The sequence below is a fragment of the Microplitis demolitor genome, chromosome 3, assembly GCF_026212275.2.
Source record: "Microplitis demolitor isolate Queensland-Clemson2020A chromosome 3, iyMicDemo2.1a, whole genome shotgun sequence".
Taxonomy (NCBI): domain Eukaryota; kingdom Metazoa; phylum Arthropoda; class Insecta; order Hymenoptera; family Braconidae; genus Microplitis; species Microplitis demolitor.
In genome coordinates this window covers 11195697-11217553 of record NC_068547.1, presented here as the reverse complement: position 1 = coordinate 11217553, position 21857 = coordinate 11195697, and the positions used below count along the sequence as shown (strand labels likewise).

At 28.8% G+C, this 21857-nt stretch overlaps 1 protein-coding gene across 3 annotated transcripts in view; it reads left to right on the top strand.

Moving 5' to 3' along the window:
* The window catches only part of LOC103570539 (EGFR adapter protein), a 133938-nt gene that overhangs the window by 108510 nt on the left and 3571 nt on the right, over nucleotides 1–21857 (top strand). For all 3 annotated transcript variants that reach the window (XM_053737607.1, XM_053737606.1, XM_053737608.1), the window contains 5 exons: nucleotides 10418–10567; nucleotides 12772–13032; nucleotides 13196–13629; nucleotides 13752–13970; nucleotides 16933–17104. In XM_053737607.1, coding sequence (XP_053593582.1) covers nucleotides 10418–10567; nucleotides 12772–13032; nucleotides 13196–13629; nucleotides 13752–13970; nucleotides 16933–17104 — 1236 coding nt within the window. The remainder of the gene's footprint in view (nucleotides 1–10417; nucleotides 10568–12771; nucleotides 13033–13195; nucleotides 13630–13751; nucleotides 13971–16932; nucleotides 17105–21857) is intronic.

Sequence of the window (21857 nt, the reverse complement as noted above, 5' to 3'; positions counted from 1 at the left end):
AAAACAGAAGTTATTGGTTTCGGTTCGATTTTTGAAAATTGAATTTCTAACAAATCGTGACGTTTTGAGGTTCTAGGAAGCTATCCTGACTAATTTCAAGATGATGTCCGAGTGTATGTATGTGTGTATGTACGTACGTGAATATTCCGTAGCTTTTGAACGGATGAACAGATTTGGCTTTTTGAAGTCGCGTTTGAAGCGGCTCGTTAATTCCAACAACTTTTGAGAAATTAAACATAATCGGTACGATACGTTCGGAGATATTCAAAAAATAAAATGTTTTCAAAAATTGTTTTTTATTATAACTTGCAATGTGCTCGATGAATTGATTTCAAAATCTAATTAGCTCTAAAAAGTTATAAGTCGCGTCGAATGCCAACTCAACCATCAAAATCGGTTTAATCGTTCAAGAGAAACCGTTAACGAAAGAATTAAAAAAACAATGTGTTTTTTTAGTTTTTTCGAAATTTCTCAAAAACGACCAGTTTAATCAATTTCCAGATCTAATCAACTCTAGAACTCAATAAAATGCGCCGATTGCTATCTCAACCGTTTCAATCAGTCAATTCGTTCGAGAGATATCGTTGTAGAAAGAAATGGTAAAAAAAGGTTTTTCGCAAATATCTTTAAAACAACTGCATAAATCATTTCCAAAATTTAATTAGCTCGAAAACTCAATAAAACGCGCTGATTGCTACATTGAACATCAGAATCCGTCAATTAGTTTAAAAGATATCAACGACGAAGTGTGTTAAAAAAATAACATTTTATGTTATTTTCTCCGAATAAATCATGATATAATGTGTTTGAGTTTCAAAAGCTCATAAGAAAACAATGTCATTCTAGAGTACTTTCGAGCTCAAAAATGTATTCACAACAATATGTTTTCGAGCTCCAGGAGCTCGAAAACAGCGGGAAGTTTTGGGGATAGCCCGCAGAGCTAACCGATGCCCAGATTTTTTTTCATTCATTTATCGATTATTTCACTGTATTACTCTATTACATTTGAAATTAACTCCTCATCTTTATCAAGCATTAATCATGATTGATAGTGCGAAAACTTGTATGTCTACTAATGGTTAATTGAGTAAAAAAGACAGACTTGTTTATCTATCCATCCAATAAAATTGACCTCGTTTATTTTATAGATAATTTTATTTAATGACATTATAACTTGACATTTTAATCATTCGTTTAATATATACATTTTTTTAAAATCCTTTTTACTACATAATAAACATTTATTGCATACTGGTAGACATAAATATTATTGCTGAGAACAGATTTTCTCGAATCAAATTTTTTTTTTTTTTTATTTTTTAAAATTAACTATGCATTTGAAGTAAGAAAAATTTCTTTTTTTTTTTGCCTTCTGTAATTGTCATTAACTTTTAGCCTCATTTTTGCAGTGATAATAACTCTAAATAATGTTTTTTTTTCTTTTAAGTGAAAGCGAGATTATATTTAAATAAAATTATAAAGATATTTATTAAATGGAAAAAAACCTCAAGAGGTTAATTTTACCAAGTAGTCAGCTTGTAAAAAGTCACTTTAGAATATAACGATCGACTTGATGTGAAAAGCACCGAGGGATTTAGTGATATATTTCACCTTTTCTATGTAAAACTAAAATTTCGTGGTTCGTAGCCATGTATATAAGTAAGATTGGTAGAACAAGAGGAGACTTTTCTTGCATATTTAAAGGACGCTAAGTCTCTTGCAAGAAGCCTCCTTGCAAGAAGCAAGAAGTCTAGTGTAGTATAAAATCAAGATTCAGGAACTAAAACTTAATTCTCACTGTGCTATTACTTACCTTCCTTTAATTTTCTCGACATTTATATAGTCATGATCATGTTATAATTTCTTTTTTTATAATATCATTTTAAATATAAAACGTATTTCAGTAGAAATATTTACCACCGATTATCAGCATTTTTCAATGCTATTAAACCGGTTTTTAAATTATTAATCTCCTCAATTAATTCTCTAATATAATCTACTTCCTCAATGCACTCAATCTTATTTTCTTCACTGACATTTACTTTATTCTATCATAATTATTATTTTTTTAAACATTTATAATCATAATCACTAAATTTAATTTCAATTTTTATTTTATTTTATTAATAAATAATTCATTGTTCATTAATAAATCAGCAATTAAATTTTTATTAAAAATAAAATGAATTGGTATTAATTATTTGAAATATATAACTATTAGTAATGAATAATTCATTTCTTAAACTTGATATAATAAATGAATAAATATTATAATGGAATGTTTAAATTAAATGTAAACTGAATTTGAGACATTAAGAGAGTTAGCATCAGCATCAAATTGTTGAGTATGTAGATGGCAGGCTGACGGTATGCACCCAGGATGTTATGACTCTGGGAGTTATGAGACGACCGCCTGGCAGCAATTATAGCACGCCAAGAGTATAAACCTCTTTTCTTCTCTTCTCTTCTCTTCTCTTCTTTGGTCTTTATCCTGCTCCAGTCCTTAAATATCTATCTTTGTCGTCTGTTGTTGAGCGTAATTGAAATATCTCAATCCTTCTATTTCAAGTTGATCTCAAGACCGCAAACTCTGAAATAGAATTATTCGAGCGAACGATTCACGCGTCCGATCACTCTTGTTGTGTCCACCATAACCATCATCCGGAATAGTTATTTCCATCCAGTTCGCCTCTCTGATCAAATTTCTTTAAATTCACTGACATTGACATTACTTATCCACTTGTCGTGTTTCATTACTTTATCTCATTTTAATTATTATAATTATATTTATCTTAAGTATCATTTTCAATTTTCAATTTATTAATTTTACCTAAATATGGATTTGTTTGCATAATTAAAAAATTTAAAAGATAATCTTTAGAGAAAATACAATGTGAGTATTTAAAAATATACGTTTTATGTAATTAATAAAGATATTGAGTTGAATTTAGTTAAAAAAAATTTGAAATACAGCTCTAACGTTTTTTTTTTAAATCTTAATTAGTTTTTAATAATTGTAAAGTTTATTGAAGTTTCGTTATGAAATTTCTCGTATTTAAAAACTAATTATACATGAAAAATGTAATTTTAAATTAAAATTACATGTTTTTTTTCAAATTATGGATTTTTTAATGACTATCAGCTTCAAAATTGATTGACTTAAAACGATAAAAAAACAATTATTGGAATTGAATAAAATAAAATGCATTATGATTTTAATTTTTATGACTTGGCATTTAAATAAATGTTAAAATTAAAAGTAAAGTTTAGAAAATCCAAATGAGGATGCCTTAAGCGCAATAAAACAATAAAAATGCGTAAATGATAGTGTTCAAGCTTAAGACATGCAATTATTTTGTGCAATTTAATGATAATTAAAAACATGCAGTTGTTTAGTTATTTTGTTAATTTAATATTAATAGCGAACGAAGTTTTATCTTTTATCTTATATGATAAAATTAAATAGATAGCGGAATTTGACTGTTATTTCGTTTGAGGCCTTACGGTTACGATTTCATTCTTTATTATTCGTTTTTTTGTTTGAATTTTCCCGCGAGTGGTGTTATCTCCTCTGTAGGTTGAGCTAAAAAAAAATTCTGTCTATCGGTTGACTCTGCGGGCCAGCCCCAAAACTTCCCGCTGTTTTCAAGCTCAAGGTACTTGGAAACATTACTGTGAATATATTTTCGAGCTCTTCGAGCTCGAAAATGCTATTACCCGACTAGACAGAAATTTGTAAGACCTATTGGTACCCAATTGGATTCCCAATAGGGAACCCAACGTTGGGACGTAACGCATAGCCCAAGATGATCCCAATCGGGTCATTCCTATTGGGTCCCAATTGGGTATACCCAACTATTTCCCAATTAGGCATACCCTATAGGGTTTCAATTGGGTACACCCTACAGAAACTTGAGGCCAACCCAATAAAATCCCACTAAAATCCCAACATAAAAAAAAATTTGCTTCAATAAATTTTTTATTTAAATCCTCTCATTACGGTACAATTTTTTTTTATTTATTCAACTTTCGTTATTACTATTAATTTATATTAGTGTTAACTAACAAAAAAAATTTTTTATTATTATTTCTATCAATTATATTACATGGTATTGTAACTGTAAAAAATTGAAAAAATTACGCCTTGATGAGTTACTAGAACGTTTTCCAATGCAAGAGTCACATGTATATGGGATTTGTCCATACTAATTATTTGTTTTATGCGCGAACCTGTCTGAACTTGTCTTGCTTGTAATTTTTATTTTAATATTGCCACCTCAAACACCAAAATCGGATAATTCGTTCGAGAGTTATCGCGGGAGAAAGAAATGGTGAAAAACGGTTTTTTCTAAATATTTTCAAAACGACTGACGCGATCGATTTCAAATGTCAATCAGCTCTAGAATTCAATAAAACGTGCCGATTGCCACGTCAACTATCAAAATCGATTGATTAGTTCAAAAGATATCGGCGTTGAAAAGTTAAAAAAATAACATTTTATGTTATTTTTTTCGGATAAATCATAATATAACGTACTAAAATGTGCCTGATATCATACCAACTCATCTTTTTTATGGTTTCTTTCGATCATATAATGTCATCGAACTTGGTTTTTAGTTTAAATCATATTATCAACAAAAAAATCGATAAAACGTAGTTTTTAATATTTTTATCGGATATTTCATATTTTATTGTTTCTTACATGAGTCAAAACTTTTTTAAATCTAGATTATGATCCCTGACATTGATTTCTGCCTCAATACACTTATTTTACTGAACATAATCAGGAACTAAATTTTAAAAACCGCTTCATTGATGATTTTCGATTCTTAAATTTTCAAACTTCAGCATAACAGGTTTTCGGCTCGAAGAGCTCGAAAATATATCTACACTAATGTTTTCGAGCTCTTTGAGGTCGAAAACAGCGGGAAGTTTTGGGGCTGGCCCGCAGGGTCAACCGACGCCCAGATTTTTTATTTTTAGGCGAGAGTAGAGCATACCTACGCTTGCGCTTAAGGCATGCAATAATCTATATAAATGTGCTAATTTATAATATATTTTTTTGACTGATTTGAACGTGTTAATGACTTGAAGTACACTGAAAAAAAAGTTTTCTACGCCGCACGATCCAGTATCGCTACTGTCACTATACACACTTTACGGAACACCGGATCCTGAAATGGTGTCGCTCCTAGCACGATCTACGAATCGTAAACGTGAATCGCTATGGTCACTATCCAGTTTCGCTAATTTAGCGATCTATTGAATCGTACACCTAGCAGTATCGGAGAAACTGACTTTGCATAATTTATTATTTATGTTTTAAATAATGAATTATGTTATCAAGCCATGTTTTAAATATTTTATCCAGTTACAATGTTTAGTTAGTACGAAAATTGTTGTAAAGTTTTTTAGATAAATTATATTTCGTGTCTCATGAATCAAAACAGAAGACCTAACCTCTACCTGTCACAGCAAATAAACATCTTGTTACAATGTTATGCAAAAAAATTATTAATGAGTACTTTTCATTTAACAATATACAATATTGTCTAAGGAAAATGTGGAACCAAGAAAAGCACGATTTTATTATTTTATTAATTCTCCAAAAATTAAGTATTAATAATTATAGAATATGATATTTAAATTTATTAGATGATAATGATAAAAATAATAATAACAATTATTATTATTATTATTATTATTATTATTATTATTATTATTATTATTATTATTATTATTATTATTACTATTTTTGTTATTGTTATAAACATAATACTCAAAAATAACGAAAAAAATTAATACCAAGTGATAAAAGATTATTCAATTTACAAATATAAATACATGCATGTGCAAAATATAAATTAATTTAACTTACCTACAAATACACCCACCAATTTTTCAATATTCCATTCAATTAATTTATTTTTCACCCAATCATCCATGTTTATATAATTATAAATGATAAACAACAATAAATATTTTTCAATAAACAACAAATGAGGTTAGAAACTGACGCCGATGACTGGCGCTTCAAGCCTCGATCGTGACCGTCAGGATTCGTTTCGTTATTTTCGCGATTCGTTCGCTCACGGTAGCAGTACGGACCAGTATATTTACAATACAGTTGAATCGCTTTAGGAACTATTTATTAAATAGTGTCTCGTAAAAAAAGTAGTGTAATAATTACGAAACTTTATATCCCTGATGTTAGGATCTTAAGTATAGTTCATGTTCGTATTTAAATCGTTGATGTTATAATATAGTTTGGCGTTGATCAGGATTCGTTGCATGATTATAGCGATACGCGGTTCACGATACAACGGATCGTGCAGCGTAGAAAACTTTTTTTTCAGTGTAATTATGTTCCTGAAAATCGGAACGTTTTTCGCGCAACGAAAATGAGAAAATTTATGAAATTCTACTGCTTAAGGGTGACTTGAGTATACAAAAGATTTCGGAAATCTTGATCCAGTACAGTGCTGCCAGAACGTGCCATATTTTTACCCCCTCCTGCCATTACACTCAATGCTATTTCATTTCAGGAGGGGGTAAAAATATCGCACGTTCTGGCAGCACTGATCCAGTAGATTTTTTACTTTTCATTGTGTTTTTTTATTTTCGTTCCGCAAAAAACATTCCGATCTTCAGGTTCATAACTAATTCGCTTTAAATATAAAGAAAAATTTCTGACACTTCGGTTTCTGACAGTTGTAATTTATAATATTTATTTAAATATAGACATTATATATTCTCCGTGATCTTTGATGCTCATTGTATGCGGCAAACCGATTTTGAGATTAGTGTGCGTGACTTAACACATGAGAGACAATATATCTGTCACACACGCGTTTCCACTTGGTGAATAGAATGCCAAGAGGCTCTCCTCTTGAACCAGCTCTCCATATAATATAGCATACACTTTCATCTCCGTATGTACCTACCATATATATACATATATATATGCTCTCTCTCTATCTCTTTAGCCCCTAACATTACATCATGTGATAGTGGTTTCAGCATCCAAACTGCATCCTATTGGAACAACACAAAATACACATGTTACATATTTTGTGAACACGTGCTGAAATACCACTGTCCAAATTACATATGTCGGACTAACGACCCAACTAAAATACCCAATCAACTATAACTCACTTCCTCTGCTTACCATATTACCTCCTATCCTCTAAATCATATTTAAATTACTTCATTATAAATAAATATATATATATATATATATATATATATATATATATATATATATAAATTTTTTTTGTAATACCTCTTAAAAATTTTTAATGATCGACATTTTTGTTGCAAGTATCATTATAGGTAACGGTATTAAATATATAAAGTAAATTTAATATTGTATTCATTATATAGTTAATTTAACCATACATAAATAAATAAATAAATGAATTTTATTAGTCAACTATTTTTACCATACTATTCCAGTCTAATTTTTTTTAAAGGGTTAAATTTATAATTAGCGCTTGTATTACAACCCTCGGCTCATACTACAACCACTTAAGTTTTTTAAAGAACAAAAAAAATCTTATATGAAATATGGAGACTCACGTAGTTAAAGTTAGATGTCATAAAAACGTACATTTAATTGTAGTCATTTTTAACGAGCAGTGAACGAATATATATATATATATATTTTTTTTTTTTTTTCAGTCTTCGAGCCCAAACTGAAACACAAAATTTTTAAATAATTAAAATAAAAAAAAAAAATGTTTTAAATAATTGAATTTTGTAATGTAACTGTATTCTTGTTGAATTTATTCCTTAAATGTATACATTTATGTTAATTAATGTAATGTCGAATATAAAAATCGTCTAATTATGAAGAAGCGGAAGAGATAAAATGCAATGCGGCGTACACATAAATTAACGCAATATCTATGGTCTTACCTTGGGGCTCTCTTAACGTCTCTTATGAATATTGTTATTGGTAAAAGCCTCTGTATATTTAATAGTAAAATAATCTTAATTTACATTATAACTTACATAAAATGTACTCTAAATATTTATAATATATTTTGAATAATATTAATACCAATAATTCAATAAAAATATTTACTTTCTAATATTTATTTATATTTTTTATAAATTAATAAATAAATTCATCAATTAGTTCATTTAATAATAAATCAAAATATCAATTGATTTATTTACTAAATAATGTTAATTGATAATTGCATTAATTAAAATATTATTAATTATAAAATATGTTGATTTTAAAGCATAATCGAACAAATTTAATATTATATAATAATTAATTTAAATTAATTATTGTACACGTTGCCCGAAGATCAATGACTTTAATTGAATGTATCTCTAATAAACGTGATTGTATCAATAAATAATATACCTGACAAATTAAATTATTTAAAAGTTTTAATATTATTAGTAACTTGAATGATATTATTTTAATTATCATTTTAAATTGCAAAGATTTTTATAAAAAGTTTGTTACAAAGTTTTTTATCTTAGGATTTAAAATAATTTAAAACTTAATTGAAACGAGATGATCCTTCAGTAAATTGCTTTGTTTTTATACTTTTATTTTTTACGCTCACATTCAATATTAAAAGTTACTGTCATTTTATATTTGTTTTTTAAATAATACATTTTTTATTTATTAAAAAAATTTTAATTGTCAATTGGTTAACTTTTAATAATCGATAAAATAAAATAAATAAAAATTATTCATGTTTAAATAAATAAAATTCTCATTAAAACTTGACAATTTTTTAGTCGTTTTAATATATGCTCATTAATTAATTCACATATTGTATCGTTATGTAAAAAAAAAAAAAGAAAAACAAAACGAATCTTCGCCTCGTTACTCCGCTTTTTCAAGTTACATCGTTTGGAACGCTCTAATGATGTCAATTTAACTCAGTTTTATTTTTATTTTTATCCATATCAACCTGAATCTATATATGAAATAACAAAAATGAATAAAAACTTATGAAAAATTTATCTTTTAAAAAAAATTGCACTTGTTAAACTCTAGTTTTATTTTTTTTTATATAGAATGAAATTTTTATGATGAATAAAACTTTTGTAAAACAAAAAGCCTCTATTAGCACATGAAATTTTTTTTATGGTTTACAAAAACAAAGCTGACAAGAAATTATAGCTTAAATTGAGCGATGATGATGAGTAAAAAAGTATGTCAGCGACATATAACTGAGTAAAGTAATTTGTAAAAGTAAAATAAATATAGTGCATGAATATGTTGAATAAAATTCAAAATAAAAATAATAAATCCAGTGGGCAAACACAAATAGCAAACGAAACACGTGACATTGTGAAACGTACACATGGATAACAGCAATGTGGCATTGCTAGTATCTCAACCGCAGTTCCGAGGCCACTGATCAGGTTTCAGTTCACCATAGTGCAGACAAAAGCCTCTGGACAGTTCATCCCTGTCAAGCTTCGTCTCCCATTCACAGTTCACTGTGGTTTCTTATTTGAAAAGCCAAAACTGACATTGACACTTCGCACATCCGCTTGCTCTTACTGTATTTATTTCGCATATAAATTTTTTATTTTTTTCTCGAAATAAATATATCGACTGGATTTAAATTCCCCGGATATCATATCTCTTCAATGACACATACTCGAACTAGACAAACAAAATTTTTTATTTTATATAAATATTTGTTCTTTTTAATAACGATCAATCAACTTTATTTAATTCAAAAACCATAACAGCTTTTTTTCTTCTAACAAATATATGATGACGTCACGAGTTATGAAATATATATATATATATTTTATGTACATTAAACACTCTAAAATACATATTATATGTAGATGCAAGTATGTATTAAGTTCAGTGAGCCGCGTATAACATTTTCGCGGTACAAGTATTTGGAGTGCTGACTTTTTGAGAAAAAGACGACGAAGCAGATATAGTAAGAGAAAAGTAAAAGACTGAAAACGAAAAATATTATATCCATATACATATGCGTGTAATATGCATCTATAAACATCCTACATGTGCTACAACCCATACTTCCTGACTTGTTCTCTCCGTGTTCAAATATATATCCGGCTTAGGCAGCAACCAGTAATGCAGACCACAGTGGAAACAGCAAAAGCATTTATATCAAATATACTATGTACTTTCTATCTACGTCCTACATATGTCTCTCATTTTATCATAAATACATATATGTATATTCTCTTATGCATGTCAGATGGTATTCTCGTGTACAGAGACCGTCGAGAGAAATTTCGTGTTAGTTTATTTTAAACCGAAAATTCAACCATTTACACTTAACAACTTATGTACTCACACTAATCAATGTGTGTTGTATATAAATATTTGTATATATTAATACTGATAATAAGCTTATATTTGAGGAATAATAATTTATTTTTTTTATTTCAGGCTGAAGAATTAAATACAATTGTTGGAAATGCATTTCGTATGGCATACGTGGCGCAATTACAGCGCCAGCCAATTATCCAAGATGTGATCTTGCCTCAGTCAACGACTATTTATCGGAAAGATACACCCCAAGAACAAAAAAACGTTTGGGTGAGTTATTAATTTTAAATATTTAATATTCAAGTATTAAACTATTAAGGTAAGAGAACTAGTACCCGCTCACTCATGTATTTGTATATTTATATCTACTAAATTGGCCTAAATATAAATATACAAATACATGAAGAGATCGAATACTAGTTCCCTGATCGGGTACTGGGCCTCTTACCTTATTTTATAGTTTTTTTTTTTTTTTTTTTTTTTTTTTTCAATAATTTATTTTCAATAATTTATTTTCATTTCTAATTTGCTTCCTTTTCTTAAAACTCGATTTTTAAACTTAGATTTAGATATACATTTATTATCAATCGCAAAGAAATTTCGTTCTTAATTAACATGTTAATTGCAATTAATACATTAATTAAATAATATAAAATTTTAATAATAAACAGCAACCACTTCTCACAAGTACAATCTGAGATGAGAAAATAGTAATATTGAAAGTCTAACTTTGAGCAACTTTACAAAGATCTCACCCTAATACATTAAATGCCCCGTTTTCAAACCCAGTAAATATCTATACTCTATAATATCTTTTGCAAATTATCTTCTTTTTTTATTAAAATGTCTTATCAATAAATGTTTGTTTTTTTTTTAAACCTCAGCAGTCATTATTTTTTTATTTTTCTAATAAGACGAAATCAATTAAAGTAAGGATTGGTTCTTACTGGATTTTATAATTAAGCGCGCGTGAACTCAATTCAACTATTTATTTTTAAAAAAATTATTTTTTTAAAATATTTTTCAAACATTCCAAAATCACTTTCGTAAATATAATTCAGCATTATTTTGAATTTTTTTTCTTAAAATTATTCGAAAATCGAGTATTAGTAAAAAAATATTGATGACCTTTGTTTCATGATAAAAACTATAAAAAAAAATTTTTTTTTAATGTATCCAATAATTATGTGAAAAGTAATTTTTCTTTATATAAGGTACTTATAAAAAAATTTAATTTAATCAAATTTATTTAATATCCAGATTTTTTTTCTCACCTTTTCTAGTGTGTACCCCATTTTGCCCGCAAAAATGATTTTTTTTTTTTTTACAGCAACTGAAAATTTTTTCTATTTACTTTGAATATCATTAAAAAAAAAAAAAATTTAACGTATTTGAGTCCTCGAAAACTTACTATTTCCTTTACCCCCCCCCCTTCCCTAAATATAACGAAAACAAATATTTGATTAAATATCCTACTGCATATACGTATAGAACACAAATACCCTCGTCTCATTTTATAATTACGCGATTCAATTTCTTGTTAAAAAAAAGCAAAAACCTGATAGTCAGTTACATTCTGACATTAAAACTAAGTGCATTTCTTTATCTTAATAAATATTTATTCTATTTCTTTTGCTTCCCTTCTTGTATGCTGTAGTATTATTTACACTTATTAACTGTGTTATTCATTTATTTTAATTATTTAAGCATTACAATAAATATTTATTCTTCTATTTCTTCAAATTCAAGCAAATTTAAATAACATCATTTACAAAATTCAAATAATACAATATATTTTTTTGCGCACAAGCTTTCTAAACATTACACCAAAAAATAATAAATATTTTTATTGATAATAATGCAGTTTTATTTTTTAAAATTTGATTTAAACAAAAAATCATATACATTTTATTATTGTCAATAGTAACTATATTTCATTATCTTTCTGTTTGATTTAGTTATTAATGCAATGTTTTATTTACTTCATCGTCAAGAGTAAATTTACGATTTTAAAAATTAAATTGACTATTTATTTATCTTGTAATAAATTTACCAGTCGCAAATGTATGATAAAAAAAAATTTAATCAAGTCGATATTAATTTAAAAGAAAACACTATTTTAACTCCAAAAAAATTTTTACAAACACGTTTTAAAAAATATATTTAAAAAAGTTTTAAGTATTTCTTGGTATAACGTCAACAACAAGCTAGCAAAGAAACCACTAAGTCCCTGTACAAACTAGCACTAGGTGTCCTATTTACTGACTACGTTAATTATAAAGTTAACCCAAGATTTAACGTCAGTTTCAGTTTTTAACTATCCTCGGCACCTAGTTTACAAGATATAATATTAAAAAATTGAAACAGCATCACTATGAAAATATTTACACTTTATAAAATACCCGTTAAATTTTATTTCTATTTACTTATGTATTATATTTACGGTACAGTAGTCATTTATGTTTTAATTGCAGAATAAACCACTGGGAGGTGACAATAATTCAAAAGAGAATATAGGTATCAGTGGTGGTGGTGGTGGCGTTGGAAGTGGAGGAGGTGGTGGTGGTAGTGCTGGTGGTAGTTTAGTGGGTGGCTGCAGAAGCCCATCCTCGAATTCGTGGCTGAAGAGTCGAACGGCACCCACGTCTCGTTCAGGAAACGACACATCAACAGCGAACATGAACGTACAGATCGGTAGTGCCGGCTCGCCCACGCTGCGAATCCCAACCGTCAAGGTATGTTTACTTTTTCTCGTTATATTCATTTAGTAATTAATTTTTCTTGTCTGTCTGTCTGTCTGTCTGTCTCGACAAAAAAAAAGTTGTTGCAATTATAGCCCATTAATTATTATTTTTTTGTTTTTTCATCTTAAAGATTCTTTATATATAAATGTTACAGACACCTAATTCCATACCAGGACTACGACCTTCTCACCCATTTTCCAACGTCCTTGGTCCAATAACAAACCAAGATGATCCAAAGAGCATTTCGCAACAAAGTACACCGAGCAGTGATGAAAGTAACTCGCCAACGGAGCTTAACTCGTACAAAAGACTGACAGACAAACCGCCGCTGATAAAGCGGCTAACAATGGGTCTTACGGGTGGTGTTTTGGGTCTAAATACCGAAGACGACAGTTGTCCATTGGTAAGCGGTAGTAGTACACCAACTAGTCCAACAAATCGACCGCACTCAGGTGGCTATATAAATGAAGCTATTATTGACAACGAGGCTACAAGAACGACTTACAATAAAATTCAACTATCGGACAATATCGACAATACTATCAATGTTTTAATTACCACCAAGAATTTAAATATTGAGAACAACAGGTACTGAATTCATTCAACAACCATCAAGTCGATATAAATTACAATATTAAAGTACCAATTTAATAAAAAAATACTCTAATAAACATAGTGATACATAAGTTATTTTTTTCTTTTACTTATAGACTAGCACCTGATAATTCGCTTAATAGCGGAGATACTGATTTTAAAACAAAACGCCGTTCACAAATAAGTACTTCAAGTAGTTCGGTTCCGGCTGATGGAAGTACTCACGGCTCGACGCCAACTCCACCACCACTTCCCGAAAGAACTGATAGTCTTAATAACCGATGTGAAGAAGGCGAACTTCGAAAAGCGCCTTGGTTCCAAGCTGGCATTCCTAGGTTTGTTTATATATTATATAATATATAGAAGTATGTATTTTATTAGTATTTTTTAGTTGAACATTATACTTGTAAAAAATTAGTGGAGTGAATGCGGATTAAATTCCTCAGAGTAAAGTTTACTCCCAAAAGAAGTTTATTTTAAGATTCAAACTCCGGATTGAAATGAATACAAATAAAAGTAAAATCCACATCACTCCGCTGAAAAAAAAACTCTCTATTTATTCCATATGCGGAGTGACTTTTTTTCAACTCCGAAACTCTAAGTGACGGAATGAATTTGGATTAAAATAAAATTCATGCTCACTCCGGATTTCTTACCGAGGAATTATGCGTACACTGTAATTACACTGTAAAAAATTAGCAGAGTGAACGCGGAGCGGATGACTGTTTATTTATTTAATCCACTCGGAAGAAAATACGCTCCGAGTGGAAGTTTAATTTAATATTGACACTCCGGGTTGGAGTGAAATTCACTCCTAAAAAGAATTCATTTTATAAATATTAAGGGAGACCACTAGTGTGACTGCCTGAAAAAACGATGATTTTTGGGAATTTTTTTAAAGAAAACTACTGCGTGGAATGTTTCAATGTATTAAGGATATATTTGTAGATATATAATGAATACAAGATAAAATTTTTGGACCAAAAATTCAAAATACAGCGAGTTATTAACAATCTCCCAAGTCTCCCAAAAAAAGTCCCCGAATTGCAGTGATAGCGACCTTCACAGTGCATGAAATCAAAAAAACCAAAAAGTTTATTAAATTAGAAGGTATTTCCCGTACCATGACCCTCGGGTTAAGAAAAAAAATTGAAATTTAACAAAATAGCGGCCTGCACGGAGAGAAAAATATCGTTAGAATAACGATTCGTATACCTAATTTAAGAATACTCACATGTTAATTTAACAATCCATAGTATCGTTAATTTAAAGATATGCATTTAGGTTAGGATGAGTATTTATTTATAGTTGTATTAGCGAGACTTTACGTTTCGAATATTTTCGGTTTTTACCCCCACCATCTAAATTTAATACCTAATACATTGCGCCTTGATGGTGGGGGTAAAAAATCAAAGCTCAAAGTCTCGTTAATTCAACTGTATTTAATTTAACAATACGACGAATAGCCTTTGTAACGATATGTAGTTTCGTTGAGATAGGTATCTGTATCGCCAGCGTGAGGATCCGAATAGCTAAATTGGTCATTTTGACGATCCACTGTGAGGATACTCTGTATAGCTGAATTGGCTATACGGCGTATCGTTAAGTAAGTTGACTATACAGCGTATAGCCAAAATGATGATACGTATACTCATTCTGACGATATTTTTCTCTCCGTGTGCCAAAATTACATTTTTGAATCGATCAAAAAACTGGAGTTCTATGGTACGTAGAAACATATATAAAAGACACTGCAATGCAAAAAAAACCATCGGATGATTTGTCTTCGAGTTATATAGATGCAGCAATTTTGAAAAATGTATTTTCGAAAACCGATCAGTGGCTGCTCTTCAGATGGCTGTAACTCAAAAAAACTATTCGAGATATACACTAAAAATTATAGCATGTTATTTTTAAAGATATAGACGATCGTAATATGTAAGAAAAAAATGAATTCATTTTTCAAAATTTCACACTAACGGTTCCCCTTAAAACTCCGAATCGGAGTGAATGCGGAATTTAGTGAAATCCAGATCACTGAAATCACTACCCGGAGAGAAAATTATGGTAACTGTTCCTAGTACGTTTATGAAATATCATCCCATACCGTTATGGTAATGATTACTTGGGATTATGGGATATAGACCCATACTTTCCGGGAAAAGTTCCCATAAGTATGGGAACAATTCCTATCATTAAGGTAACAGTTCCCATATTGCATGTGAAAGAATCATGGTACTGATTACCATACTCATAGGAATAGTTCCCATAAGCAAATAGTAACCGATCCTATATCCACATTGTAATGGTTCCTAAGTGTATATGGGAATAACCCCAATATATTGTGGTAACTATTCCTATAATATTATTGTAAACATAACCATCATATTATGGTAATTTTTACCATAATATTATAGTAATCATTCCCATAATGTATGGAAATTATTACCATGATATTATGATAACAATTATCATAATATGATGGCTATGTTTACAATAATATTATAAGAATAGTTACCATAATATTTAGAAATTATAATAATTTTTTTTTTTTGTAAGAAGCGTATTTTTTTGTATATTACAAAATATTACAAAATTTTAAGTATACAAAAAAAACGCTTATTACAAAAAAAAATTTATTATGATTTCCAAATATTATGGTAACAATTACCATAATATTATGGTAATGGTTACTATAATATCATGGTAACCATTATCATAGTTACATGGTAACGATTACCATGATTACATAGGAACTATTTCGATACTATATGAGAATTATACCCATAATTATAGGAATGATTACCATAATATACATGGATACCGTTCCTATAATCAACATTTCAAAAAAACCGGTTACCATGCAGTATGGGAACCATTCCCATAATATATTGTAACTGTTACCATAATTTTCTCTCCGTGTACGCTGAAAAAACAAACTCCCTATTTACTCTGTTTATGGAGTAATTTTTTTTTAAACCCCGAGTGACGGAGTGAATTAAAATCCATAATCACTCCGAATTCACTCCCAATTTTTACAGTGTGTACAGTGTAAAATTATAAAATATTAAAAACATCATTAACATATTATCAAAGTAATTAGTGTCGTTTACATGACGTTTGACAGTACGACCGCCAACGATGTAGCTTATTATCATGATGATTATCAAGGCATTATTGGTGCGCGGGCGTTAACTTCTTACCTCTTACTCATATACCCTGTAAATGTATATTATATGATACTCTTTCTATTGTTGATTTGCATTTCCACAAGCTCAATGTTATTTATGATGACAGGGAAATAACACTTGAGGTGTTGAGCCAAGAACCGGAAGGTGCTTTCATGGTTAGAGAGAGTACCAGCAAACCTGGATGCTATGCATTATCGTTACGTGTACCACGTGACTTTCAACCGAGTGGAATTGCTCACTATCTCATCATGCGAACAAACAAAGGCTACAAGATAAAAGTATGTTACAATTATTTCATTATAACAAATAACTAACAATAATAATAATAATAATAATAATAATAATAATAATAATAATAATAATAATAATTATTATTATTATTATTATTATTATTATTATTATTATTATTATTATTATTATTATTATTATTATTATTATTATTATTATTATTATTATTATTATTATTATTATTATTATTATTATTATTATTATTATTATTATTATTATTATTATTATTATTATTATTATTATTATTATTATTATTATTATTATTATTATTGATGAGGATGATTAATGATGAAAAATTTAATCAATAAATATTTGATTTCAAATACAAACTATTTCGAAACAATTTCCTATAAACTTTAAAAGTTTCTATTGTTAAAATTTGAGATGTTAAAATAGTTAGATATTTTTTTTCTTTTCTTTTTTATTTGTTGTAACTGTTAAGGGATGAGTAAAGAGAAACGATATATACATCGAGTTACGAGTTTCTCTCGTAACGAATTTGGGAACTAAACGGAGACTACGATGATCCGGCTAATCCAACAAACTTTACGATTGGAATTTCACGTGTATAATCCTGAGGATGTCGAGACTGCACATTCTGTAGAGTCTACCGGTGGGAGAGTAAAATTTATATAGATATACATATATTTATATATGTAAAAAGGGTGAAGGGGTTCGAGAGAAAGGATAGTTACCGTGATGGAATATACACAACCTATGGCTACATGCGAGCAAACGTATTGCGGATATGAGTTTTATAGAAAGGACCATAGGGAAATCAAATGTGCTTCTCTTCTATTCTCTCATTTTACTTTGATCATTCAATTTCAATACTGTGATTTTTATGTGTAAATTATAAATACCATTGGGTTAAAAGTTAAGAAACTAGCCTCTTATCATTGGTTAATTGCCATTTAATCGATTGTACTTATAATGTTTATCTTAACCCCATTTATCTTAAGGCCATTCTCAGACAGTGCCCCCCACTTTTTTAAAATTTTCAATGGCTTTCAATTGTCATAAGCGTATCAAAATTCTGTCAATTAATTAAAAAAAAAAATTAAAGCATTAATTGAAAGAAGGACAGCGTAGTTGTAATTTCGCTAAGATAAAAATTAAAAAAAAAAATTACTTACAGTTGACATCAATTGGGAGATAAATGAAATTTAGGAAATAAATTTTAGTAAAATCTTTAAATCAATTTTATAATTCGAATATTCAAATATTTTAGAATTTAATGTATTGTACAAATTTTGTTTAACTCCTAATTGATGACAACTGTAAGTAATTTTTTTTAAATTTGATATCTCGGCGAAATTACTATTGCGTTGTTTTTTTTTTTAATTAATTAATAAAATTTTAATACGGTTATGACTGTTGAAAGTAATTGTATATTTATAAAAAGTGAGGGGTACTGTCTAAGAATGCCCTTAAATGACACACGTCTGTAAAATGACGTATCTGTCGAATAGTGATATTTTGACCCCAGCGTAAAAAATGATCGATACTTCGAGAGTTTTCCAAATTTTTTTTTCAATAAATTCTAGAACATATTGCTTGTCTTTACAGGGAAGCATCAACTTTTATCATATTTCATTTTTTGAACTTTCTTAAAAAAATAAAAAAAGGTTTTTTTATTCAAGTACGCATTATTTTATTAACTATCAATATTTAAAACAAAAAATCAGAGCTTCTCGCCAAAGAAAGACTACTTTAAAATACTTTTCGTCCTGTAAGTAGGTTTTCCACAAAATAAGTCGAAGGTTTCAATTAACAGTAAATAACATTACTAGTCCCATTTTCAATGCAAAAATTTGAAATAAATTGATTGAAAATGGCCTGAGCTCAAAATGGCACCCGGTTTCATTAAAGAATTAAATTTACCAGTTTTATTTCTATAATTTATATTATTATTATTATTAGTGATTCTTTCATTGGAATAAAATTCAATTGAATTTTTTTTTTAAATATAAATTATTTTGTTACAAAACTCATAAACTCGGCTACGCCTCGGACGTTAAAATTACGCCCGTTTCGAACTTTCCCGCCACAAACCTTAAGCTCATATCGAAATATCATCGCTGTCAGAAAACTGCCACTTCACGGCCTTATGACGTAAATATCTATTCAAAATTAGGAAAAAAAAATATCAATAGAAATAGAAATAAAATATTTATTTTTCTATAGAACTATCGGTATTCTAAATAATGTATAGTTTGGTATAAAAATTTCCATTTAAAAATCCAGTCCAAGATAATTAAATTTTATTTATTTAGTAATACTTTGATATACTATTCAAATTAAAATAAGTTTTATATAGCAGTATATTGTGTGACAAGGGATGAAACAATACAATTTCAGGCTAAGTTGAAATTGGCTACCCGAGCCGCAGGCGAGAACTGACATCACCCGCAGTCTGAAATCGTGTTTTATCCTGAGTCACACACCATATTTTTCACGATTAACTGCATCGGAACTTCAAGTTCCAGTGTCAGTAGCCAATAAGAAATAAGTTAATTTCAAGCTGATGATGCGGAGAACTGTTAAAGAATGAAAATTCTGTGATTTACAGTCACTTATTAAATAGTAAATATCCCTGATTAAAAATACTCATTGAAAAGGATTGAAAAAGATGAGAATTGAATACTTTTGAATACTTTCTATTCCACCAGATTTTCATCTGGGCATAAAATTAATGCTTTTCAATTCTATTGAATCCAAAAATAATATGAGAATTTCTAAACTTCCGAGGAATTGAAAAAGATTCAAAAGAATTGATATTTTTAATCTTTTTGAATATTTTTCAATACCAAAATAATATCACATTTCGGGTCACGTGTGGGATTGAAAAGAATTCAAATGAATTGCAATTTTTTAATCTTTTTCAATCTTTCTAAATACCTAAATATTTCGATATTTCGGATCGAGTATAGGATTGAAAAGAATTTAAATGAATTGACATTTTTGAATCTTTCTGAATCCTTCTCAATACCAAAATAATTCCATATTGGAAGGTATCGAAATGATGAAAGATTGAATTCCTTTCAATACTTTTGAATTCCATTTTAAGAATTACAAAGTATTCAAATGATCAATTTCAATTCCATTCAATACTTTCCGAAACCTCCGTATGAATTAAAATAATTTTCAATTCTTTTCAATGAGTATTTTTAATCAGGGATAACAAAAATATTATTTTCACTCATTTTTTAGCAATTTTATTTGGTTAATTAAAACTGTCATTAAAAAAATGAAATGAGTATACTGAAGTGACAAGTAAACAAATGAGAGTAATAAGGCTGCAATTGTTTACAGCATCTGCTTGAAATTAGCTTGTTTCGACTGGCTGTAGAGACATTGAAACTTTAAGTTTCGATGCTGGTATTATGAAAAACACATTTTATACCACGTTAAAATTACAGTTTTTTTCATCCATATTTATTGAATTTAATTTTTTATATTATATTATGTTACTAATAACAATATAATATATATATGAAAACTGTAGGTATGCGAATTATTCGTAAGTTTTCAAATTATTCACAAGGTTTCAAATTATTTAAAAAATTTCAATTACTTGTAAGTTTAAAACTCATTATACTATAAGCAATTCCGTTATATGCATTAACGATTCAAATTGCTACTTATAACGAGCAACTTGCAACGACTCACATACAGAACACTCGCATGTAGAACTTGTGCTGAGAATAATAGTGAAGAAGGAGCTTAAAACTTGGATTTTTCCAAAATTTGTTCTTCTACAAACTCCTGATGGTTGCATATAACAAGCTACGACTGTACTTTCGACTAATTTAGTATACTAAGCTGAGCTCATCATTAAAACAATTTTGTTTTTAGAAACTAAGCTATTAACTCACAGTATTAAATATGCCTTGACTATTGTAATTAACCCGCTTGACCCTACTCGACATTCTAATCAATTAATTATAAAATTGTCAACATTCGAAAATTTAATCAAAGCGTTCAAAGTTCCAAATTATTCAACTTTTTGATTTATTCGATTTTAATTTTGAATTTTTGAATGTATCCTCAAATGCTGTATCGTCAGAATAACGATTCGTATACTTAATTTAGGAATACTCTCATATTAATTTAATAATCTATAGTATCGTTAAAATAAAGATACGTATTTAGGTTAGGATAAGTATTCGTTTATTTAATTTAACAATACGACGAATAGCCTTTGTAACGATATGTAGTTTCGTTAATATATGTATCTGTATCGCCAGCGTAAGGATCCGTATAGCTGAATTGGCTATACGTATCATCGTTCTCGGTTGTCGGATGCCTAAATACAGAGTTTGAGCAATAGTCATGTCAGCGATTCATGAAATGCCTAAAATAAGTATACGGATCGTCACTGTAAGGATACTCTGTATACCTGAATTGGCTATACGGCGTACCGTGTTAAGTAAGATGACTATACAGCGTATAGCCAGAATAGCGATACGTATACTTAATCTGGCGATATTTTTCTCTCCGTGTAGGGTAATCCGTTCAGTGAATGAACACGACCAGTAAATGAACATTATTTAATTCCTATCTACATTATTTAGATCCTAATTACAATTACATAAAAAAAAAATACTTCATTGCTGTTTGATTGACAATGTTTAGAACTTCATCGGCGATAAATCTGAACTTGTAATACACATTCATATACGCATCTCTACCAATTGTTAATTTCATCGATCTGCTTTCGAAAAATTACGAACTGTTTAA